This window comes from Melanostigma gelatinosum, assembly GCF_949748355.1.
Source record: "Melanostigma gelatinosum genome assembly, chromosome: 7".
Lineage (NCBI taxonomy): Eukaryota > Metazoa > Chordata > Actinopteri > Perciformes > Zoarcidae > Melanostigma > Melanostigma gelatinosum.
In genome coordinates this window covers 13,698,572-13,711,160 of record NC_136640.1, presented here as the reverse complement: position 1 = coordinate 13,711,160, position 12,589 = coordinate 13,698,572, and the positions used below count along the sequence as shown (strand labels likewise).

The following is a 12,589-nucleotide window of genomic DNA, read 5'->3' as shown; positions in this document are numbered from 1 at the left end:
CCTCTCTCTCTCTCTCTGTCCCTCTCCTCTTTTATGACTGATAGCTTCAGATGTCCCACCTGACAGTTTTTAAATTAAAATTACATTTTTTTTTAATATTTAATATTATTACACCATCAGACCGCCATTACACTTTTCCTCTCGCGCACCCCCTAGAGGCAGCTCGCGCACCCCCAGGGGTGCGCGCACCCCACTTTGGGAATCCCTGCTCTAGCCCAAAGAGCCTGGTTGTGTGAATCCATATACTATATGTGCTTGTGTGTGTGCGCGTGTTTAAGTGCATGTGATTTGTTTACCTTGGTTCTGAGATTGCTGGATGTGTGTGTTTTGCCCCTGGTCTCCATTGAGCCACGGCTGCATGCGGAGGTATGGCTCTCTGCTCCTCTGGTTCAACTTGTTCCACGGTTTGTGTCGAGACAGACTATCAGTCAATATTCCCTGAAACACAAAGACGGAGAATGGCTGAGACATGCAACCACCGTAGAGTAAAAGCACAGCAATAAAAACAGTTGGGCAGAAACAGCACACACAAACAAGTGTTTTCCTTTTTCTGGCCTTACCTCTTTGGAGTCCTCCTGGTTGTAGTTGTCCTCTCCTGTCTGGCTGGATATGGCCCTGCGAGGGTCTGTATGCATGTTGCTCCACCACTGCTCCCTCCAATAACCAACTCCTCCTGAACTTCCAGAGCGGGCCGACCACTCAGAGCTCCGACCCAGCCTGTGAACGCCGTCAATGGACATGTCAATCCCCGAAGAAGCCCGGCCCTCTCTCTTCACGCTGGAGCTGAAGTCCAGGATTGGAGACGGGGATGAGGGGGAGGACAACAGGGAGCTGGGAGGCTTCTTGAGGGAGAGTGCCAGGGGGTTGTAAGGGGGCAGGGGAGCAGTGAGCGAGGAGTTCAGGAAGTCCCTCTGAGATAGTAATGCAAAGGAGGAAGACGAAGATGAGGCCTTGAGGATGGGCTCCAGTGCAGTCTGTTGGGCCTCCATCTCTCTGCGAGCTTGCTCTAGGATGGAGCGGATAGCCTCGTCTGATCCGCCGCCCCCTCCGCCTCCTCCTTTCAGTCCTGTATATGACGGTTGAGCATGGGACAAGTCTGTTGAGGAAGGAGGAGAGGAAAAATAAAAAATAAATTAATTAATTAAAAAAAAAAAAAAAGAGTCATTGACAAACACTCACAGCCACAATGTATTATCTTAAATCCTGAAAAGGAAACCACGACTCACCAGCTTTCTGCACCTGCAGCTCTCTTTTGGCCTGCTCCAGAATGGACTTGATAGCCTCATCTGAGCCCGCCTCTGGGGTGCGGATGCGGGCAGTAATGTTACCTGGAAGGAGAGGAAGAGGGAAAGGGAGGCGATGATGAGCAGAGACAACCAACTACAGAGCAAGTGAAGAGAACAAAAGAAAGAAGCCTATGAGAGCGTAAAATAATTACACCACAGCACAAAGAACAACATTCCCACCACTGAGCTACAAGGCAACTACACTGGAGGGATTGTCGTTATTTCTCGGGTCCCTTTGGAGCTCACACATGCACACGTGCTACAGGGTTCGTACAGTAAACGCTCCCCACAGAATAACAACTACCAATAAAATCCCTAAATACACATGCTGGCTTCTCCTTTGACGCAAGTCACTGCAATTCTGCGGTTACCTTCAAGGCACATGTATATCTCTATGCCTGCCCGCAAGTTAATAAACGCCAACTCACACACACGCACGCACACACACACACCACAGATACAGTTCACTCCAACACAAACATGCCACACAGACAGAACGTGCTAACATCTCTGTGTGAAGGGGACAGACCTGTGTGTGAGGCTGTATTGGAGAGGGCTCTCCGCTTCGGAACATCCTGTAACACTCGGCTAAGCTGTGGCTGGCCTGAGCCCTCTGTTAAAAACAATATAACACACACTATGTTACAACACTTGTGTGTTGTTTTTATTTCTTTTACAGCTAGACTATACGGTGCCCTATAATGGTCTGCAAATACATGTAATGTGTGGATACTTCCATCCAGTGCACATTATAGTACCATAAATGCATTGATTTTTGCCATCTGTGGCCCCAGAAGGAATCAAACTTCTACCTCTGACAGGAATATTAATCCACTACTTGTGGTGAATCATAAATGATTTAATAGAATGTTTCTAACAGGGGAATACTAACTGCAGCCATATTATCAACACAGACTTTGCCTGGGACTAGGTGGTTATATTTAGGTGTACCACTGAGACCACCTTCAATCAAAAATGTCCTGATGCGTTAACAAAAGCAGGCCCAGGCGAATCGAATCTGCCCGTAGTTAACAGTACCCCTGCCTTCCTCCTAGTTCCCACCGATCAATACTATTGATGTGTGAAAGGTTTCTGTATTGACCACGATAGCTAGGAGAGGCTCTTGGGATCAGTGCGTGATTAGGAACTCATTCAAAACACACAGGTGTGGCACGGGATGAGAGTAAGGAAAGAGAAAAAATAAATAAAAAGCTAGTCCACATTGACAAGCTAATCAATGGCTCTGTGTGGGGCTGTACACATGCAAGACACACACACACACACACACACACACACACACACACACACACACACGCACACGCACGCACGCACAGACACATTAAAGATACACAGCCTCACCTCTTTGCCGTCCCTGGATGCTGCGCAGTGCGAGGATGTTCTGCTCATCGGCGAGGAACTGCCTCATCTTGTGGAAAGGCTCCTTCCCCCGAATCGTTAGCTTGTTCCACGGCTTTGGTCTGGCCAGGATCTCACTGACCGAACCCTGGGACAGTCCCAGCACGTAGTGGCCAAACACACGCTGGCCAATGTTGTGCTTTATCAGCTGCTCTTTCACCTGTCGGGCGATCTCTGACGTATCCATGTCTTCCCCGTCCAAAATACTTCCCGTGGTAGCGTCAGAGTAGCTGGGCGATGGGGATGGGGCACTGCCAGCGGTGCTGCTCCCATTAACAGGAGCCATGTCTGGGCTGGCGGGAGGAGGCTGGGGGCTGCTGGCTGCCAGAGGGATGGCAGCTGACCCAGAGCCAGGGGTGGAGGTAGGGATGGAGCTGAGGGTTGGAGTGAAGGGGGTGAACAGCAGAGCCCCACTGGGGATCCCAGACGACTCCTGCAAGGCTTTGGAGTAGAAGGTTTGAAGCAGCTGCCGCTGGATCAGGGAGTTCAAAGCCATCTTACCACCCACCAGAGGGAACACGGGCGAGTAGAAGTCCTGTCCAATGCCCGTAGGACTGAAAGGGTGCGTTTCGCCGCTGGTGGTGTTGTTGTTGGTGGTGGCAGTGTGGAGGGGGTCCGTATGAGTGCGAGACAGGGGGCGCTGGGAGGAGGAAGGACGAGAGGGAGGGGGAGGAGGGGGCGAGGAAGAGGAGTAGCCGGGCACGGTCTGCTCCTTCGGTGTGGACTCTTCGGTCCTTTTTCGCCTGGCTGACCCTACAAGAAAGGTCAAACACACCATGCATTATGGGGGAGTAAACAAAAAAGGGGTTCCAAAAAGAAAGAGAAAAAAATAACAAAAGTTGAAAGTTATCTTTATCAATTCTTTTCCAAATTAGTGAACTTGGTTTCCTTTTTTGCAAACCCCCCCCCCAGACAAAGTGCCCATGCATTTGTGATTTCAACCTTTCTTGTAAGCCACAGCCTGGAAGACAAAAAGGACAAAAAAAAGCAATGGACACTGTGCCACTTAGGCAGATTACCGGTAGCTTGGCCCAGGGCTCAGGCTCCCTCTCTCACTCTCTCTCTCGCAGGCAAAGTGGAAGTAACTGGACAGGGTAAAATGATCCTGAGATAGCCAATACACCACGTGAGTCCTCTTCCATGCTACAGCAGCGTGTTCCTAAACACTGAATTATTCCATCATAGAGGCAGTAACAGAGTCTTTAGTTCATAAAAAATACATCCAGGAAGAAAAAAAAATGGAGCAATAAAACTGAATTGAAAAACATTTTTTATGGCTGAACATAAAACAGATGCATGTCACCAAAAAACAGAGACTGTACAGCTCTGCTGGCTCTAACTTCCAGAATAGATAAGACTGATTACATTTATACATTCACCAAAACAAACACATAAACTATATTTCCTCAGTCTTTCAACTACTAGAATCCATCATGATGGAAGCACGAGGCGAAATATTATTCGAATGCATAACCATTGAGACGGTAACATGATTGGAGAAGACAGTAAGCTCCCCTTACTGTGAATGTTAATCAATTCAAAGCTATTCAACTATTCAAGCCCAAAGCCATGACATTTCAAACCCATAAACACTGTTGCAGAGGGCAAGACTCTTGATGTAGGGGCGAGAGTATGATGTCCTCGTTTTTGTGTACTGCATCTTTGATGCTATTCAGGTCGACCTCCGTATTCAAAGATATGCATTTTCTTCTTCTCCGTCATGTGTGGGACTAAAGAAACAACATTTCTGTACCATTTATTTCATATTGTGTGGACCCAATATTGTAAATAATTCCCAAAACATCAATAAATGGTTAAGTATTCTCAGAGAAAAATAATCTGCTGTCATACATACAGTATGTATATACATAGAGTATGTATGTGCTAACCTGATGCTTCAAAGCCTTACCTGCAGCTGAACCCTCATCTAAGCTCCAATGAACACTGGACTCTACTTCTGTCAGTATTCTCTCATTTTGGCTGGTCTGAGGGAAGGTTTTTTTGCGAACGCAGCCTGGCCAGTGTTGGATGAACCCAGCCATTACTTTAACCTTACATTGGGGCAGACTTACCGCTGAGCTCAGTGTTGGCAATGCGCAGAGCGGCGCTCTCAGACTGAAGACTGCGGTTCCTCTCCAGCAACAGCACCTCCAGAGGTTTGGATGAGTCCTGGTGGAGGGGAACAGATATTAAAACGAGACATTTCAAAGAAAATCACCTCTCCCTTCACATGTACGATATTGTTTTATCAAAAACATAATTACTTCACTGCAACATAATGTGTAACTGCCACTTTTACCTGCACAGAGTCAGATGTTCCAAACTCCATAGACTTGAGGATACTGAGGGGGGAGAGACAGCGCGAGAGAGAGAAAAATCCATATGAACCCTGTCCAAAAACACTCATCTGCTGTGTAGTATGCAAGCTTTTCTATTTCTGTCTCTTTAAAGGATCAAGAAAAGATAGAATGTCAGAGAGCAAGAACAACATATAAAGCTACAGACATACAAGCTTCACCTTCATAAGGGCACTCAATTGAGTTACACATCTTAAATGACGACGCGCATCTTGTTTAACACGGTTAAAGACATCAAACGCATTCAATAAATAGATCTGTGCTGGACACACACACGCACACACACACACACACACACACACGCCCTACACTGTGTCTACACTGTGTCTACACTGTGTGTACTCCTCACCTCAACTCCTTCTTCACCTCCTCATAGTCAACTTGCTTGTGCAGTTTCTCCTCCAGTTCCTGTAGATAAAGAGATGAAATCACATGGAATTTAACAATGAAAAGCAATCCTTAGATCTTTATATGTCATGTACTCATTTCAGCGACTTAATTCTAGATAATGGAACATTTATCGAATTAAAAAGAAAAATCTGCAGATTTGTGTTGTGTACCTTGAGAATGGCCGTCTTGCTGCTGAGCTGCTGCTCCAGCTGTGTGATCTGCGAGCTGGTAGTCTCTCTGAGTTTGGTCAGGCTGGCCTGCAGTCTCTGGACGTCCTCCACCAGCTGGGCGGTCTCCCTCTCTTTGGCCCTGAGCTCCGCCTCCAGACTTGAGTGGGACGCCACCTCCGTCTGCTGCTCCTAACGGCATAAGACAGTAGTTTAATCGAATGAGCAAAATAAAACCTACACAAGTATTCATAGAGCCACCCGGACAAAGTCCTGCTTTCAGATCAATGAATCACTAAAGAAATCAGACAGAAGCTGATCAATATACTGATTATCGTTTGGGCCTCCTCCCGTAGATCAATAAACAGAGGTAATGAATCAACCAATCACAACTACCCAACACTCAGGGATCAATGAAGCAGCTACTTTGGCGTGACAGTCAGTCTCTCACTAAGTCTCACCTCTGCAGGCTGCTAAACGGGTCAAATAAATCCGTTAATCAATACGCTGGATCACTTATTGCCACCGTGGCGACCTTTCTTTCGAACAAATCGATGCATTGTTGGTGACTGCAATGCCAGACCTTTAAGATCGGTGACTACAGCGATCCATAGAGTGAAGCATTAATCAGCTGATCGCCTCGGGAATAAAAAGGCCGAGCTGATCTTTAGCCTATCAATACCGCTTTGTCAGCCCTGCAGTAAATCAGCGTCGCAGTGAATTGTGTTACCGCGTCTGCGTCAGCCGGGCTGCCGGGCTGCTGGGACTGGTTACTCAAGGAAAGCTGATCCCTGAGCGACTCCGTCTCTCTCTGAGCTGCCTCTGCTCGCTGGAAGGAGGAGAGGAAAAGTTGAAAAGAAAAGTCAAGAACTGGAGATTCTAACAATGTCAAACAATCTAATGTTCTAATTCAATGCTACTGTGAAAATTACTTGGCGGACATGTTCCCTGAATTGGTGTCAATTTTTATGCGAGCCCCACAGAACAGTTGAAAATGGACTTGATACGTGTGGCTGGAGAGAGCAGGAAGACAAGAGAATAGTAAGTAAAGTTCTTCCTGTTGGCAGTAACTACGGAGGATGTTGTTGTTGTTGATGGGACAGCACCAATAACTATCAACGTTTTTCTGCAGCTAGATCACTTTTATGCAAAGTGTACGACGACAACACATACTACAGAGTGGAGGAGGGCGGAGAGAATGCAAAGTACGTGTTGGATGATGGCAGAGGGTGGATTCTTCCTAAATTTTAATTAAAATAAGTCCTGAGAATTAAGATGGTACCGGCTGCCTTGTATTTATGGCCTAACTGCCATGCCGCAGTCGGGAATCATTTGCAACACCGGCCGACTTGCCATCATTAGGAGTTACAGGGAGCCGATTCCACAGTGTTTCTAATTGCATCCATATTGAGAGCCGTTATTGACTGGGTGGGAGTAGGACTGCTAGTTGCAAGAGAAAAAAATCCTGTTTTCCATTTTCTCCATATAAAAGCGTATAAAAAGTCTGTGACTGAGCTGGAGGCCATGCTGTCATCCTCTGTAAACCTCAAATCAGAAGTGTGAATAGTCTGTGTGGCATTATAGTTGGAGCGCTAACCTTCAGGCTAATATTAACATTACATGCCTATGCTACCCCTTTAGCCACAAATCATACTCTTGGGCTAATAATGAAAGTTAACAACAATGACATTAACAGATACCAAAAAAATATTTACAACACAAGGGCAGAGGACGCACTACGGGGCTTATTTCAGCTGGATGGGTTTAGTAGGTGTGTAATAATCATGTAAAACAAACAGCTGCCCTCAGTGATATGCAAAGTCATTATGTGTTAATGTAAGCCACATTTCATGGTTACTGAACATATGAACATTTATATTTTAAAGGATAAGGCTGGTGATGTTTTATGTTTTTGGTGTTCTTAACAAAAAAAACCCAAAAGACCAAAACTACCGGTAACAGTAACATTGCTAGTTTTGGTCGTCCCTCAAGACTTTCAAACTTTCCCTGCCTCAAGCTACACGACTGTTCTTTAAGTTGTAAATCTTTCTTTTTTTTTTTTTTTTTTAAACTGGGTCAAGGATATATCGTTTACTTTTTAGAAAAAAAAGATGAGTATCTCCTAAAACAGCAGGGCGCTGTAGTTTTTAACAAATGTTACTCAAACAGGAGTAACTAGTGCTCTTATTGGGGACTATTTTCACCCGCGGATGAATACAGGTTTGGTGCTCTGGTGAATATCTACGGCAGCAGGATGGTGTTCATGGAATCAACTAAAACTTCACTACAGAGCCCATATTCAACACAATGATGCAACATGTCACCCAGAGCAACTCTGTGGCTCACGGATTTGTTTTTAACAGTTTTTGGACGACAATGGAGCTCGAGGGCGCAGAACAATAAGCGATCACGCTTTGTCAACACAGACTATACACGTACAAGTCAAATTAATTCATTGTTGGTCTTTTCATGCCATTTGTTGACAGGAAGAAAAATACAGAATATCACTAGACTGGATCCTTTAAATACCTTACGTTTTCCCCCTACTGTCGGCCATATTTTTATTTTAACTATCTCAGTTTAAGGACTCCGTTGCTTTCTCTGTATTTGAATAATACAACTCTGGTGTGATGAATAATTTGGACAATGGCGTGTTAAATACATTAAGTGATAATGTTGAGCGGGTTACCTGATTGGCTCTTTCCAGGTCGGTCATCACCATCTCAACCTCATCGGCCCTGAGAGAGACGGTTACCGTTAAAACAGAGGATGTGACGGTGCTGAGAAGAGACTCACAGAAATACAGCGCACGGATAAAAACAAAGGAACAGATAAATGGATGGACGAATCCCAGGAAGAACAGTACACTCTGCACACGTCACGTGCGTGTGTGTGTGGGATTGTTCGGAGAGAGAACATGCCGGTTCTGTGTCCATTAAGCTACTGTCTAAATTTCACCTTAATCCATTGATTGTGAACTCCATAACCCAAACAGCTTGTATGTGTGCATGCATACATGTATTTAGTCATGTGTGTATGTGTGTGTATGTGTGCACATGTAAGCCCCTAAACCCAGGCCACACTAAAACAGAGGGATTACATTAATAGAGCTCTAAGTCCGAATACAGCAGACTAATCTGCTATGAAGCTGTGTGATTGTGTCTGACTAATGGTCTGGATGGAGGCCATGGTTCACCTCTCACTTGCTGGAGGTCAGGCAGCAGGAATACATCCCCCGTAATACCACATATTTTTGAACTTTGGGAATATATCTTAATAACACTGTTTCACGAGCGACGTGAATACCTGACCGAGATGCGGAGGGAACTTTGAGGACAAGGACAAAACAGTCAGTCAACACAGACACACAATGAGTGTACGTTTCTGTCAGACTTTGTGGGAAATTATAGGCAATAAACCTAAATAATTACTTGAATATAATTTCCCTCTCTTAATGAGTCATCCGTGTGTATTTGTGAGCACGCCTAAAAGACATTTTGCCGTATGAGGAAGTTACAATAAACTAATGCATGAAAATGTTCGAAGACGCAGTGTATGTATGTGCATGTTTATTTCAGACATTGCTAGCTGGTAAGAATACATGGGCAAGCATTGAGTGCAGCGATGTGAGCACATATGTGCACCGTCGAGTCCATTAAGACCCTTTGATTTCACTGCGATCTTTTGATGGTGAACCCAATAACCCACGCAGCTTTTGTATTTGTGTGTCACAGTATGAGGAACAGTGTTGTGTCCCATAGGCTCGAGCACTACTGATTTGAATGTGTTTAACAAAACAGACACAGTTGATATTAGGTCAACATTGTGCTACAGGCAATGCAGCAAAGAAGAATCAGATGTGGGTGGGAGAGCTTTTCTCTCTCCGCTTTTATTCTTTCCCCAACAGTTCTAGAAGGATCTAAAAGGATCTAGTATGCATTTAAGCAACATAATAGTACGCTACCTCAATAGCTTTTATCCCGTCTTAAGCTATAGTGTGCAGGACCCACGTGCGCACTCATTCGCACTCCGGCACACACAAATGTAAGGTCAGAGAGCAAACAAGCCAGAAAAGCTTGTAATGGAGAGCATTTAGGGGCAGTAATGCAACCCAAATACGCCGCCGCTCCTGCTCCAAATGTGATCATTTAATCAAAGTACAGATGCACAAAGTCTTCTTAAATAACCTTTGGATTTGGCTGTATTTGGGAATTATAAAGGCAAAGCTAGAGGCTGAGGGCCAAAGCAGATCACAGGGAAGGGATTTTCTGCACATCCTGATACAGTCAGTCAGTCAGGGCAGAGCTGTCCACGGCCGGCCGATGCACCCGGTGGAATTAATTCATCAAACACTGAACAGTAAAGGGAGGGTCCTTCGCAATGGTAAATCCTAATTTTAGGCCACCAAAAACATACCTACAAAGCTCCATACAGCAGCCACAGGGAGGAGCTATAGAGTGCGTGCACAGCTGCACTAGAAAAAAAAAAAGAAATCGCACACAAACAACACACACACTCTCTCTTTTGTACCGTGAAAGCCAATGGGTGCACAAGTGACATCAGTGAGTACTGGAGGACTTCTGAAACAAGCCTCTAAGCCCCTACTGTACTTCCTCCTTCTCAGGCCTTTTCATCTCTTATCATCTTCTCTCTCAAGCGCTCCTTTTCTTTTCCACCCTCTGCCTGACTCTATCCTTTTCCCCCTCAACCCGTTCCCTTCCCATTGCCCTCCGCTTTTTCTTCCTTTCATCTTTCTTTCCTTTTTCTCTCCCCTTCCACCTCCCCTCTCTCGTCCTCGGCCTGTCTCTGTCCTCGGGTGCCAGCAGGATATTCTCCCGATTTAGATTTTCATTTCCCTCCTCTATCACACTCTTATCCCCTCTTCCTCGCCGTAGCCTCCAGCCCCTGACTTGCTTTCTGCCCTCTAGCTTTCATCACTCCATTCCTTTTCTTTCCTTGGCTTTCTCCACATTGCGTTTTCACAGCGTGTTACCTTGGGGATTTCAAGGCGGCTTAAAAAAAAAGCTAGCTGCGAGAGTGTGTGTCTTTTGTATGCGTGTACGTTGTGCGCCATTTTGTGTTTGTGCTTGAGATGGACACAGGCAACAGTCAATCGGCTTTTCTTTCCTAATTATCAGCAATTAAACGGTTTTCCCAAAATGGTATCAAGCCTTTATACGCAGATAAAGTCACACACAGACATACAGAGGAGCACACGCGCGCACACACACACACACACACACACACACACACACACACACACACACACACACACACACACACACACACACACACACACACACACACACACACACACACACACACACACACACACACACACACACACACACACACACACACACACACACACACACACACACACACACAGCACCCTGTGGGGCTGGGGATCAATATATCATTAATCTTTAACAGGGACTAAACGGGTAAAACGCAGCCAGCCAGACCCTCGCAGCACTAACACAGACAGGGGGCTACGCTACATCTGGAAGCCCGCCTCCAGCTGGAGCTCAAACACTCCGGGCACCGCAACATCGACCAAATTCTCAGGGAGTGTGTGTATGTCCGTGTGTGTGTTGTGTATTTTAAAAGGCAGATTACCCGAATGCAGCAAGAGGATGGGGGATTTGTCACGCACTGCCCTCCTTAGTGGAAAGTTCAGAGCAAGTGTGTGTGTGCGTGTGTGTGTGTGTGTAAAAAGTGCATGATATGCATGGCATTTGGGTTTTGCAGGGCCAAAATATATGCAGTCACAGGGTTAAAAGTTGTGTTCAGCCAAACACTGGCGATTTGCTCAGCCAAGCAGTAAACGGGGGAAGGACTCCAAGGACTGGGAGGGTGCAGGGTTAGAGAGGGTTTGTGTGTGCTTTAAAGCGTTGCATTAAAATTTCAGATCACAGCACGCCACATAGTCAAGGACCCTGACTGCCTCAGGCTCACGAGTGAGTGAGTGAGTGAGTGAGTGAGTGTGTGTTTGTATGTATGTGGATGTGTGTGTGTGTGTGTGTGTGTGTGGATGTGGGACGGCATGTGTTTATTAGCTTCTGTAAGCAAATGGGGCCTACTATACGTGTGTTTTCAAAATGTGTTTTCTTCTGACATAAAAGGAGCAGACAAGGACAGAAGAAAGGGAAGTGTAAAGAAATGAGAGAGCGATGCAGTTTGGTCATGGGGGGGGGATTCTGATAGACTCTGAAACCCATTGATTAGTGTCATAATACTGCATGCAATATCTCCCTGTCACCTTTCCTCTTAAACTCACAAACACACAATGCAGGAGATAGAAGTCAAAGTGTGAGAGTGAGGAATGTAGAAAAGGAGGGGGGGCATTGTGAGGAAGAGAAGAAGGGGGATCGATCTGTTTTTAACAGCCAATCAATTTAACAACTCTGTTAATGGACAGACACCGAGTTCGGGGCATGGCAAATGGGGGGGGGGGGGACCTTAAAAGCAAAGTTGATTCCCTGTCGTACTTTGTGTGCAGGGCGCACGGCAGCACGCCCTTGACTATTTTATAAACTGCGCTGGATTTAAAGAAAGTGAATGTTTCAAGGAAAGTGCGATCAAACACCATGAGAGGCTTTGTTGCTCTTCTTAGGATTTGAAACTTTGTGAATGCTGCTTTGGGGTCTCGTACTAACCCCTGAGGGAACACAGAGTGGGAATGTCATAAAGTGCCACTTTACAGTGAGGAGTGCTGACATGGAAAAGCTTCTGTTCTCATCTTCGCCACTGCTATCAGATCGATAATGATAGATACCCACAGCTCAAGTAATTGAAGCCACCTTATCTTACGAGTCCTTTTAGAAGCCTGTGTGGCTTTTAGTCAGAGACCTCAGTGACCCTTCGTCAGCCTCTCTTCTCCGTCACTAACCCTGATGAATCAGAGAGCGCTTTAAAAAAAAAGAGAAAAAAAAGAAGAAGAAAACTATTTTGGTGCTTGCCGTGGCTGCAC

At 45.7% G+C, this 12,589-nt stretch overlaps 1 protein-coding gene across 4 annotated transcripts in view; it reads right to left on the bottom strand.

Moving 5' to 3' along the window:
- cux1a (cut-like homeobox 1a) overlaps window positions 1-12,589 on the bottom strand; it is a 52,031-nt gene that overhangs the window by 6,756 nt on the left and 32,686 nt on the right. For 2 of the 4 annotated variants that reach the window (XM_079272506.1, XM_079272507.1), the window contains exons 9-19: window positions 8,306-8,354; window positions 6,347-6,445; window positions 5,620-5,808; window positions 5,409-5,467; window positions 5,002-5,044; window positions 4,775-4,871; window positions 2,646-3,455; window positions 1,816-1,899; window positions 1,227-1,328; window positions 561-1,096; window positions 297-438 (exon numbers count right to left, since the gene is read on the bottom strand). In XM_079272506.1, the coding sequence (XP_079128632.1) occupies window positions 297-438; window positions 561-1,096; window positions 1,227-1,328; window positions 1,816-1,899; window positions 2,646-3,455; window positions 4,775-4,871; window positions 5,002-5,044; window positions 5,409-5,467; window positions 5,620-5,808; window positions 6,347-6,445; window positions 8,306-8,354 (2,210 nt within the window). The remainder of the gene's footprint in view (window positions 1-296; window positions 439-560; window positions 1,097-1,226; window positions 1,329-1,815; window positions 1,900-2,645; window positions 3,456-4,774; window positions 4,872-5,001; window positions 5,045-5,408; window positions 5,468-5,619; window positions 5,809-6,346; window positions 6,446-8,305; window positions 8,355-12,589) is intronic. The other 2 variants (XM_079272508.1, XM_079272509.1) reach the window with 2 other exon arrangements.